This window comes from Vanacampus margaritifer, chromosome 16, assembly GCF_051991255.1.
Source record: "Vanacampus margaritifer isolate UIUO_Vmar chromosome 16, RoL_Vmar_1.0, whole genome shotgun sequence".
In the NCBI taxonomy this organism is placed as follows: Eukaryota; Metazoa; Chordata; class Actinopteri; order Syngnathiformes; family Syngnathidae; genus Vanacampus; species Vanacampus margaritifer.
Window position 1 is genome coordinate 6,062,489 of NC_135447.1, and position 12,215 is coordinate 6,074,703.

A 12,215-nucleotide genomic window follows, 5' to 3' on the forward strand; every position below is an offset into this window, starting at 1 on the left:
TGACGCGGGGCGCGTTATCGGGGGTTCTGTTGAGTCAGGTCCAAGAGCAGACTGTGATGCAGGTGCAAACTGGGCGCTAATGTTCCTGAAATGTCTTGCTTTGTGCCGACGCGGTCCATTGTGCCATGGCAGCCCCGCATTGACAGATGCCATTTTAGTCTGCGTGGTTCCAGCGTCTGGAATTCCAGCAAAGTGTTGTGTAATTAGAAGTTGTCCAGGCAGTAGCAAACAAGCCGGTGGAATAGGAATGAGCGTCCATGACACTGTGCGCAATCGGTGCTGAAGCTTTATGGGTACGGCGTACTTGAGCTCCAGGCTTTCAGTTGAAGAGGTTTGCTGTGGGGCTCCACTGCCTGTCGGCTTTACATCTGGATCGCCCGGCTCCTGTCAAACGCGGCCTGAACTTATATGCTTGTTGACAAGTGACTTGACAGCCTCGGAGGGTGTCGAGTTGGCTGTTTTTGCTGGGGCTCGAAGCTAACCGTTATGGAAAAAATGGTTGCTTTCGCTCAGTAAAGTCACGCATTCTTAAAGCTGCGCTAGGGTGACACTGCAGTCTTCTCACCACATCGCCCACTTTGACGTTTGACCAAAAAAAAAAGAAGAAGAAGAACCACAGCGTAACAGTGGAGTAGGAAATCGTCCGCCATACGTATCAACGCAGTGGGATTTGTACGTGTGGTCGGCATCCCCCCCACCCTTCCCGCGGTGACGGTTATGGGTCGGAAGCGGTGTGTAGGTGCAGATTGTTCCAAGATGGCGGCCGGGTGCTGCGGGGTGAAGAAGCAGAAGCTGTCGGGATCGCCCGGGTCGGGGGGTCCCGGCGGGGTGGGGGCGGGAAGCGGGGTGGCAGGAACCGGACATTGTGGATCGGAGCTGGGGATTGGCTCCTCGGCGACTGTTGCGGGAGCGCCGAACGTGAGCAGGGCGAACGGCCTGGGGGGACCCGGGGGTAACGTTAGCGGCATTGGTAGTAATAGTGGTAGCGGCGGCACAAGCGCTCTGTCGACTCTGTCTCCAGCCCCGGCCGGTTACACTTCATCCGGTCTCAGCCCGAATCTCAGCCCAGGACCTGGATCGGGAAGTGGAGGCAGGAAAATGGTCGTTTCGGCGGAGATGTGCTGCTTCTGCTTTGACGTGCTCTATTGCCATCTGTACGGATACCAACCTCCAAGAACACCCAGGTTTACAAATGATCCATAGTAAGTCATAACTTATTGTCTTGTTGGTTTTGCTGCATGCTCAAAAGAACACTGCTTTGCCGTCACAAGAAATGTATTCAGCGGCAGCTTTCCTAACCTTTGCGTCCGAGTTCAGGGCACAGACTGTCACAACCGAGAGATATTTGACATGAACGATTTTAATGTGAAAATCTCTCGACTGTGGCCAGTTGGAATTTGGGGCCTTGTCGAGGATAACCTTAGTGATTGCACTGGCCTACACCACTTTAACATAAACACCGCGTTCAAATGATTTGACGAGCACATAATATGCACACACGTCAAAGAGTACCTTTCATATATTATCCGGATGCCCGGTCGCTTCCAGGCACAGTTTATAATATTACCTTTTAACTCTTCTATGGCCGGCTAATGTAGCTAAGCCCGTAGGTTACTAGCTACTATTAGCATGCCTCATCAAAATGGGTGGAACGACCAAGATTCCAATTTAATTTATTCAATCACATAAGTCAATTTGAACAGAAGCACTTAGAATATTAATCGATCAAACAAGCCGCGATATATTCACGTGCAGCTTTCGTTTTTATTTAATTTTTTAAAAAATCCTGCTAGCTCTACATTCAATGAACTCCATATTGCTACATTCAAAGCTTGCCTTGGTTAGCTCAGTGTAGCTCGACGAGGAAGCGAATAATGAGATTATAGTCATTAAATGACTGATAACCAACATTTAGTATATTAAAAGTCCCCACTTTTATTGCCATATAATCCTTAAATTTGCCACTAATCATTTGTTTGACACGTGAAGCTTCATTAAAGAGCTAACAACTGCCGTTAGCTTCAACAACAAAGAAACATGGTTATTGCCGAGTACATTAGTACTTTAAACCATTCCGATTTCAACATGTTATCTATTAGGAATACTTACATTGCCGGCTAACGCTAGATAAATATTAATCGTGGTTTTACTAGTTTGGGAAAAAAATGTTATGAGCAAGAGACCTTTTTTTTATTTTTATTTTTTTAGTACAGCTCATTCAAAGATTGTAATCTGATATGTTGAGTCTGCGATGGGTTAGGCTCCACGAAAAAGCTGTTCACAATCGTTTGCATCTGTTTCCAGGCAAGCAATAGTTTAATTTCATGTCAGATGCAGTCGTTGTACATGCAAGGTTAATGTGGCTGAACATTTAGTGTATACTTGCGATGCACCGCTTTTGTTCAGTACCTGCTGATTTTGATCACCAATACCAATTAGCAATTGATTATGTCTTGCAATTGTGATGATTTTTTTTAAGTTAATGAAATATTAGAAAACACACAAAAAATATATATATTTAATATGGCGCATGTGTCACTCAAATAACATATTTTAGAGTAACATCTTGTACTTGCTGACATTTAAAGATCCAACTGCATGTTTTTCTAAGACACATTTAAATGTAGCCTGTAACACAAGGCATTTCAGTTATGTGGCTTCTCAGTCCAAACACTACAGACACCATATAAACAGTAGATAAGAGACAAAGAAAAACATAGTCTTCTGGGTAAAAAGAAAACAGATTCTGTGTGTCAACTACAAATTAAAGTGAGTAAAATTAATGCAAGACCACTTCTTGAGAATACTACAAGTTATCAAATCTCCACACAGTTGATTAATCCATCTTCCCAGAAATTGACAGGCTGGTAAAGTGGTATCTGAGTATTAGCAGCAAGCATATTTTTAGTTGGAGTACAGACAGACGTAGAGTGACCAATACCTGTTTTGGAATCACTGCATCCCTAGTCTATACATCAATAAGTATGGAAACGGTCATACAACAAAATCGATAAAATGTTGTTTGTTTATTCCTCCATATAATTTTGTGTGTGTGTGATTTATTATTTTTTTTATACATGCCATCTTAAAATCCTGGAATCAGAGAATGGGTGCTGCCACAAAATATTTTCCCATTCCTCATGAAAACATCTCATAATGTTTCCCCTGACAGACCTGGCAAGCGTGACTAATTTTACCTTTCATAACAGGAAAATCCGCTGACTTTCCCACAAAAGGAAGACTGCAGTACAGCAGAGGCCATGTCTCAGTAGTTGTGGTAGTTTAAAAATTCCCAATGCTCACTGTAAGAAAAGAGCATCAACAAACAGAACATTATGTCGTTTGTGTAATCATGCTAAGTGCATCATTGCATTGTGTGGTTTGGACTTAAGATGTTTTGTCATGAATTGCACAATTCAAAGTTCTGAATGTATGTAATTGTCTGTCAGCAGTCAAGCATCTGACTCACTTCACGTGAATGAATTGCGTTGCGTGTTTTGATGAACCAGTTTGTTTTTGAGGAGAATGGAGCCAATCTGTAAGAGCTGACCTAAGGAGGGGTGCATTTTCATTCGGTTGTTGGCTCATTTTATGGAAAATTTGTGGCGGCAGCCAAGTGTGACACACAAGCATTTGGTGATTCAGATTTCGCAAGTGCCAGGAAATCCTACAGTATTTTAAAGTTTAAAGCGGGTGTGCCATTCACTGTGAAGTGACTCACTTATCTCCTATTTGTTCACGATCATGTGAAGTCAGATATGCATGCCTAGAGATTGATCAGTGGTGTTGATTCATTCACTCGACATTTCAGTTTATTTTGCATATTTTTTTCAAAGGCAACAAACTCAGACAAGTGCTAATTGTCTGCCCCCTTTTTTTTTTTTTTTTTTTTAAATTATCAGCTTGATTTAAACAGATCTTTCTACAGGCCAGTGATCTGTTCCTTTGATCAGAAAGGTATAAAATGCCCATTTAATTGCATGAATGCTGTTCTTTTGTTTTGCAGCCCGCTGTTTGTCACATGGAAAATAGGCAGAGACAAGCGGTTGCGGGGTTGTATAGGTACATTTTCTGCCATGAATCTGCACTCAGGACTCAGGGAGTACACCCTTACTAGGTGAGTCGTATTGTGGAATTGGTTGGTTAAAGTATTACATGTAAACACAATATGACAAATGAGTTCATTACATGTTGCTATGTTCATGGTTCAAGCTTGAAGCGAACCAGCGACCTTGCTGTGAGGCATCAGTGCTCACCACTCCTCTACCATATCGTATTGTGTTTAGTTTAGACTATGGGTACTCGATTTAGTGTTCAACCCCCAACCCCCTTTACCTTTTACCAAATTTGCACAAGAGAGACTCACTAACACTCAAACTGAATTAACTCATTCACTGCCATTGACGGCTCGAGATGTCAAAAATTCATTTGAACTGTTTCTATTAGTTTAGCATTTTTTCCCCCACTTTTGTTAACAAGAGTATGAAAACCTAGAAACAAAATATTGTACATTTAGAACAGATATAAAGTTTGTGATTAATTGTGAGTTAACTAGTGAAGTCATGTGATTAATTCCGAAAAAAATACACCCCTAATTTTTAATAATCTTCTTTTTTTATTTAAAAAAAAATGGGACAAAAAGAAAAGATTAATAAAAATTAGGGGTGTCATTACATTTTTTAATCATAATTAATCGCATGAATTCACTAGTTAACTCATGATTAATTACAAATTTTATATCTGTTCTAAATGTACAATAAAACGTTTTTTTCTAGGTTTTCATACTCTTGTTAACAAAAGAGGGGAAAAAATGTTAAACAAAGAGAAATAAATCAAATAAATTTTTGACGTCTATATCCGTGAATGAGTTAAATCATGTGTTAACAGCTGTCCCTCACTACCCCCAGATGACCCCTGCAAACATCTTTAGTATTCATGTTCCAGACATGGTGTAACTCGACAAAATTGCAGTAGATTCCAGTGTGCAACTGTGCAAATAAATCAAAATCCGCTACATTTGCTTTTGTTTGCCGGGATAATTTGTTGGCACAATTTTGTTTAAAAAAAAATAAAAACAGTTTTTGCCTCCTATGAAACGCATTATGTGGAATTTCTCCACTTGCAGTAACCAACCGAGATCAGACTGTTGATTTGCCACAACACACAGCTCCAGTCTCCATGTCGGCTTACTGGAATTGCTATGTGACCGCACCCAACTTGCGTTTTTAGATAACAAACCCCGTTGACCCTCCTTGGGGGGGATACAATAAAAATGTGTGTGTTTCCTTTGTTTTGTTTTGACTGCAGTGCCCTTAAAGACAGCCGCTTTCCCCCCATGACAAGGGATGAGCTGCCACGCCTCTTCTGCTCAGTGTCTCTTCTCACCAACTTTGAAGACGTCGGTGATTACCTTGACTGGGAGGTGAGTGACACAGCTTTGCCTACATGGCGAAATGTGTCATTCACAGATGATGAATGTATACAGTACGTGGGTTAATATTACAAAGAAATTAGAATATGTAATATTAACACTAGTGCTGTCAAACGATTCAAAATGAACTAATTAATCGCAACATTTTCCAGACGTAATCGTGATTAAATCACATTTTTCTACTTTTTTGCTCTACAAAGCTGCTTACATATATTTTACTGGAGTAAAATTTTGGAATTAATGTAAAATCTTCAAATAAAAAGTACATTTAGAATCAAAAACTCTTTGATCCTTGAATGGAATTCTTCTGCCATAAAAAACAACAGTTGAACAAAAGGTAAAAACGGACTCAGCTTTACAGGCCATATTTTTTTTCTTCTCTGAGATGATACGACAAAGACGTACAACTAATATGCTATTTGAATTTGACGACGTAAAGCGCGCACGTTACTTGAGATTTCTCCAACAAGAGTCAGCAAGCAAAACTTAAAAGTAAACCTACCTATAGTCCGTGTTTGTCCATCTTGGCGCCAATGGCTAGGTTTGGTCGCAGGTTGTAGGCCGTAACAGGAAGTAAATAAAACTTGAGTTAACTAAATACATTTTTGTCAAAGCTTTAAAGAATTAATCTTCAGAGTTAACACTTTAATTTTGACAGCCCTATTTTATCACATATTTACCCCTTCTTATTTATGAGGACTACATGCCACTTTATTTTTGAATGAATTCGGACTAAAAATATCTATTTTTTCTAAATTGGTCTATTTTATCTTCATAGGTGGGTGTCCACGGTATTAGGATAGAGTTTTTCAATGAGAAAGGATCAAAACGCACCGCCACCTACCTGCCAGAGGTTGCAAAGGAGCAAGGTAAGATTAAGTTTCTTGCCCTTTGTTGTCAGATATCTTATTACAAAAAAGGTGACAATGTCTTAGATTTCACAAGTTGGAAAGATTTGTTGCTAATATGTTTCTTTTGAAAGAAAATTGCTATTTTGGGGTCTGTCGCTGTCCACTGGTTGTATACACATGGACAAAATTGTTGTTAGCACTCCCTGAATGAAAGAAAAAAAAACACAATGGTCACTGAAATAATTTTACACTGATGAAGGTAAAAACGAATACAAATGTACTGAAAATTGAAACTTGAGACAGCACGGAGCAGTTTGCTCATGAGGAGTGGCCCAAAACACCTGGTTCAGAAGTCTCATTTAAAATGTAAAAGCAATGTTCAGTGACCATTGTGTGTTTAAAAAAAACAAACAAAAAAAACATTCATTAACGGGGGCGTACCGACAATTTCTCTGTGTATGTAAATCATGTCAGATTAACAAATTGCCAAAATATACATTCAGTGGAGGTAAGTGTTAATGGAAGCATGAAATTGAAGTCGCTTAACACAATTGTGCTCATGAATAAATATCTGACCGTGTGCTTCTTTATTTTCTTATTCATACATAAGGCATTCATACATACACAGACATAAGTAATTTTCTTCCGTAGGTTGGGACCACATTCAAACCATAGATTCCTTACTACGAAAGGGAGGTTACAAAGCTCCCATCACAAATGATTTCAGGAAGACCATTAAGTTAACCAGGTAAGCTCACATCCCACTTGTATAGCTTACAAGCACCAAGCTTTACATGATATGCTTTACACACATTACGCGTTTTTGTTTCCTGTTGGAATCAGCCCATTTGTGAGTCAACTTTGACAAGTGAGCCAATTCTCATCCCGCCCCATATACGGCCGAGCCAATGACGAGTCTGGCTTTCGTGACCTTGCTGACCAGGGAGGATTCTGAGCGCATTGCCGTGTTTAATTTTACATATTAAAAAATTGGGTTGTTTAATTGAAAGGTCGTGTAGTCCCTTAGCAAAGCTAAAATTGATTTAAAAAAATACTGACAGACAGATAAACACAAAACAGCACTGCTGATATAATATGAAATTTATTACATAAATATACATTTGACCTTAAGGCTCCTCCTCCTTGTTGACGTATGCCGTAACAGATGCAGATCGTGTATGCCTACTGTCTCGTTGTTGTTATTCTATCGCTACTAGACATTTAATTTACCAGTACATTTGCCTGCGCATAGTTCCTTACTCTCCACTGTAATGCGTTTACATCCAGACGGAATTGTTCTGTACCGTTACCTAGTCTGGTGTTTAGCTTAGCGTTTAGCATGGCTTCCCCCCTTCTTCTCCTGTTATTTCTTCCCGCTCAGCGTGTCACATGATCAGCTACTTAATTGCCAATCCTCGTCAAGCAAGAATGAAACTTCAGTCAAGTGTAGCGTGTTCGTCGCCAGGTGACAATTAGTGACGTAGAGGACGTAGCCAATCTCACCTCATAGCTGCCGGAGACAGTTTTGTTAGCTTAGCTTAGCATGATATTTTTGTTTTCATTTCCATTTATATTTATTTGATTTTCCAAATGGAATTTTTTATTTTTATTTTTTATATCCGTTTTTTTTTCTTCCAATTTTATTGATTAATTAATTTATTTGTATTATTTACCCTGTTAGTTCCTGAGCAGTTGGTAAAGCAACTGATAACTGTTCAATGTGGATGCACCGTTTTTTTTTTAACCTGTTCAGAGCTGGTAGCTTCTACAGTTTTATGGCACAATACGCAATACCGTTTATTTGACTTAATCCATCAGTAATTTCCAACATAATTGCAACACTTAACTGTCTGTGAGTAAGGCTAACATATATATGTTGTTCTGACCGTATGTCTTTTGCCATTCTTAGGTACCGTAGCGAGAAGATGACAATGGGCTATGCGGAATACATAGCCCACCGCCAACATCATCACTACCAGAATGGCATCGGGCACCCTCTTCCACCCTACAACCATTATTCCTGACAGCGAGCCGCATGACCAATCATTAGACCTCTCCGCGGACCTTTTCCCAGGAGAGCCCGCCCCCTCCTGGTCTAGCTATTTCTACTACTGTACCATTTTATGATGATAGTTTCCGTTGCCATGCTGGCTGTCGGCCTGGCAACGGTCTGCTACAAAGCATCAATTGATTACGGCAAGAAATTCACCTCCTTGGTTGTTTTTCTTGGCCTGTGGTTTTTGCAGCATACAAAGCCCTTCATTTGTATTCTTAACCATTTTTTTTTTTTTTTTAACCTTTATTATCGTGTCTGCTCAGCAAAGCTAAACAGGCGTTCGATTCTGTGGATGGAAGGACGTCTCGTTCAGTGGATTAACCCTGCGTTATATATTGTTTGGGCTTTGCTACTATTTTACATTTAATCACGTTTTCTTTTCCTAACTAAACCATGTAGCAGGGTCGCTGTTATTCTCAAAGGCTGTGTCGTCATCGTCGTCTACTCTGATTCCTCTCAAAAAAAAAAAGGACAAAAAGACTGATGCTGAGGTTATATTCGCTTTTTAGAGTGTTAGTTTAGCAGAAGTATTGCTTTATCTCTTTGTGTTGAAGAAACAGAAAAGTCGATGAGAAATTGAATTTAACCTTGGGTAATTTTTGGTTGACCTCCCCATAGTTATAAATGTTTTGTGTTCTTAAATCTATCAAGGATTAAGCGTGGTGAATTATTATTATTATTTTTTTGTCTTCTAAAATGGTGAGTTGTTGGTAAGAGGTGTAGTTTGTGAGCAATAAGAGCAGATCCAGAGACCACAGTAGGGTCATGTGACAGGGAAACTTCAAGCCATATTCTCTCCATCAGTCATGTCGTTGTTGACCCCCCCCCACCACACCCCCCATTCAGCATTCACATTTTCAAACCTAATTTTGTGAGTTGTCATTTAGATTCTACATAGAAATTGCTCTGTATAGTCAGCTGTGTCGATATAACCAAATTAGTATGAACAGAATGTCCGCATGCGGTCTTGCCGTCAAATAAGTCCTAAGAAGACATTTCCAGTCAAATTGTTGTTGCAAATCACATCCGCGCACACACACACACACACACACACACACACACACAGTATTTGTTTTGGTTTGACAGACTGGATTTTTTTTTTTTTTTTTTTTTTGAGAGGTTCTCGTTACTTGACTAACATGTTTTGTAACAGCCTTTACCGACTGGCAGATTCTTCACATTTTTCTTTATGCAAAACAAACAAACAAACAAAAAAAAAAACGTCAAGGGCTTTTGGCACTCCATCCACAGCTCACCCGAAATGACGTTTAAAGTTGTGTTGCCTTAAACGAACCCATTAACAACGAATGGACCAGGAGAGGATGCCCCCACCCCCCTCCCCCCTCCCCCCCACAACCACCTTGTGGTTTGGACTTTCCTTGTTCCAACCACGGGGGCCACTAGATCGGTCGATACGTCGTCGTTAAAAGCTGCTCGGACACGTCCCACCTCGCACCATCCCTTTTCGGAAGGTCAAACCACAAGTTAGCGCGTCGCTCTCCTGCTCCATTTAATCCACAGCACAACCCAGAAATGATCTGCTGCAAAACCAAATTGACCATGCTCTTTAACATATATGTCTTTGTATACACATGCAATGTGTTTAGTTGCATGTATGTATGAGTATGAGGCCTATGGTTTTCTCCATGTTATACAGTATATATTATGCTTGGACACTCTTATGAACCATCAAGAGCGTTAATAGACAAAAAAAATGGTGCTATCAGACCTCATATTGGGGTGGTCACAGCTTGTGACTGGTCATGCGGACTCATCGATCATATCATACACACACACACACACTGACAAAAAAAAAAAAAGATGTTACATGTAAGATTTTCTCTTTCATATATTGCCACGAAATGAGGCACATTTTAACATTGAAGGAAAAACAAAACAAAACAACGTAGCCCCCTGCTTTCATCAAATCCATTGTGGGTGACTATTGGGATGAGTTCCCTATGGGAAAACGGATATTCCTTCACGTATAATGAAGCGGGATGATTCCCAGCAGCAGACTATGGAATGTACTGTTAGCATTCAAACTGAGATCTGTTGCGAGAGAATCTTACATGTGTTACCTTTACTCTCCTTGAAATATGCAGATCTGTTCAACAGGTGTTTTGTTTGATTTTTTATTTTTTTTTTTTTTTTGGTCGTCGTCCCTACCAATGTCAACACCCGCGCAGGTTTGAAAGGACAAGAAGTTGCGTAAACCTATTTTACTCCCCTCCCACACACACACACACACACACACACACACCATGGCGCAGCCTCATGGTCGAGTCTGTTCACGTGTCGATGCGTCGCTTGCCTCTTCCTGTCGGTCGGATGTTGCTTTTAAAGGGAAGTCAACCCAGGATTTTTCTATGCAGCCCCACTAGTCTTAACACAGTATTGTAATTAATATTGCGTTTGTAGGATATGATATCATTTTAAGTCGACAACAGCAAGTGGCAAAATGGCCGCCCCCCAGGGATCTCAGGGGGCGGCCATTTTGCCGCTCGCTGTCGACCGAAAAGGACTTCACGGTTGCTCACGCCCAGCTTGTGCTTTCTGGAGCTGAGCTGTGATTGGTCATCACCTGAGCCAAGTGCGACTATGATGTCATCTTCAGTTGACAGCAAGTGGCAAAATGGCCGCCCCCAGGGATCTCAGGGGGCGGCCATTTTGCCGCTCGCTGTCGACCGAAAAGGACTTCACGGTTGCTCACGCCCAGCTTGTGCTTTCTGGAGCTGAGCTGTGATTGGTCATCACCTGAGCCAAGAGCGACGATGATGTCATCTTCAGTTGACAGCAAGTGGCAAAATGGCCGCACCCCGAGATGGATAAAAACGTGGGGATTTTACTGCAGATATATATATATATATATATATAAAACAAACATTTCTGGGTTGACTCTTTAATAAAAAAATAAATCCTGAGCACATCCTTAGTTATTCTCTAGCTGCTGAATTGTTTGTGAAATGACAAGTCCTGATATTCAAACCCAAGCAGAAGGCTCAAGCGAGTTTTTACATAGAACACAATGCTGGTGTACTGATGAACAATGTCAAAGCATTGATACCTCATGGGATATTGGACTTTTTGTTTTTCTTTTATAGTTTGTTGTAGCAGTTGCGTGTCGGCTCCCAACGGAGATTTCAGCTCGTCGTTTTTTTTTCCCAGCGGAACGCTCCCAAAGTTCATGTTAACTTGTCCTCTTTGTCTGAACCAAAGATGCTAGCGGCCATGTCCAAAAATGCTGCTCTTAAGGCCCGACTTCCTGTCCTTCCAAAAAGACACCCCTGCAGTTGACGAAAAAAAAAACATTCGTTTGTGTGTCTGCGTGTGTGTATCGGTCTCAACTGTCTGGACTTGTTAAGCAACCCAACGTTCCAATGATTTCTCATTGGAAGTATCGCATCGCTGAAGCCGTTCGTGGCATCCAGGATAGTCTAAAGTGGTTGCAAATTTGTTACTTTTTACTTTTGTTTGTTATTATTGCTCTAATTCAAAAAAAAAAAAATGAAACTCCCATGGTGTGCCTCGTAGCTTTATGGGTTTATAAATGTTTTTTTTGTTTTGTTTTTTTTTCCCCCCCACAAGACCAGCAGTTATACTTTGTATAAAAGATGGATTTTTTTCTTATTTTTATGCCATAAAAAAAAAAATGAAAACCCCTGTTTTCTTTACTCTGGACCCAGTAGCTGCACTGGTGTACAATCGCACTGATACAGTAGATGAGTAGTTTTGGGGTGGGGTGGGGTGGGGTGGGGGGGGGGGGGGTGGTCAATAATGATGACAAATGAAATAAGAACTACAATAAACTTGTTTGAAACTTTTTACTACGTGAGATTTAAAAAAACAAACAAAGAAAATGACTGTTTTTGTACAT

At 40.5% G+C, this 12,215-nt stretch overlaps 1 protein-coding gene across 1 annotated transcript; it reads left to right on the forward strand.

Moving 5' to 3' along the window:
* Nucleotides 1–666: 666 nt before the first annotated feature.
* Nucleotides 667–8,995, forward strand: ammecr1 (AMMECR nuclear protein 1). Its single transcript, XM_077546059.1, has 6 exons — nucleotides 667–1,202; nucleotides 4,007–4,117; nucleotides 5,308–5,422; nucleotides 6,210–6,300; nucleotides 6,934–7,030; nucleotides 8,192–8,995. The coding sequence occupies exons 1-6, from the start codon at nucleotides 718–720 to the stop codon at nucleotides 8,304–8,306; spliced, it is 1,014 nt and encodes a 337-aa protein (XP_077402185.1). The 5' UTR covers nucleotides 667–717; the 3' UTR covers nucleotides 8,307–8,995.
* Nucleotides 8,996–12,215: the final 3,220 nt, after the last annotated feature.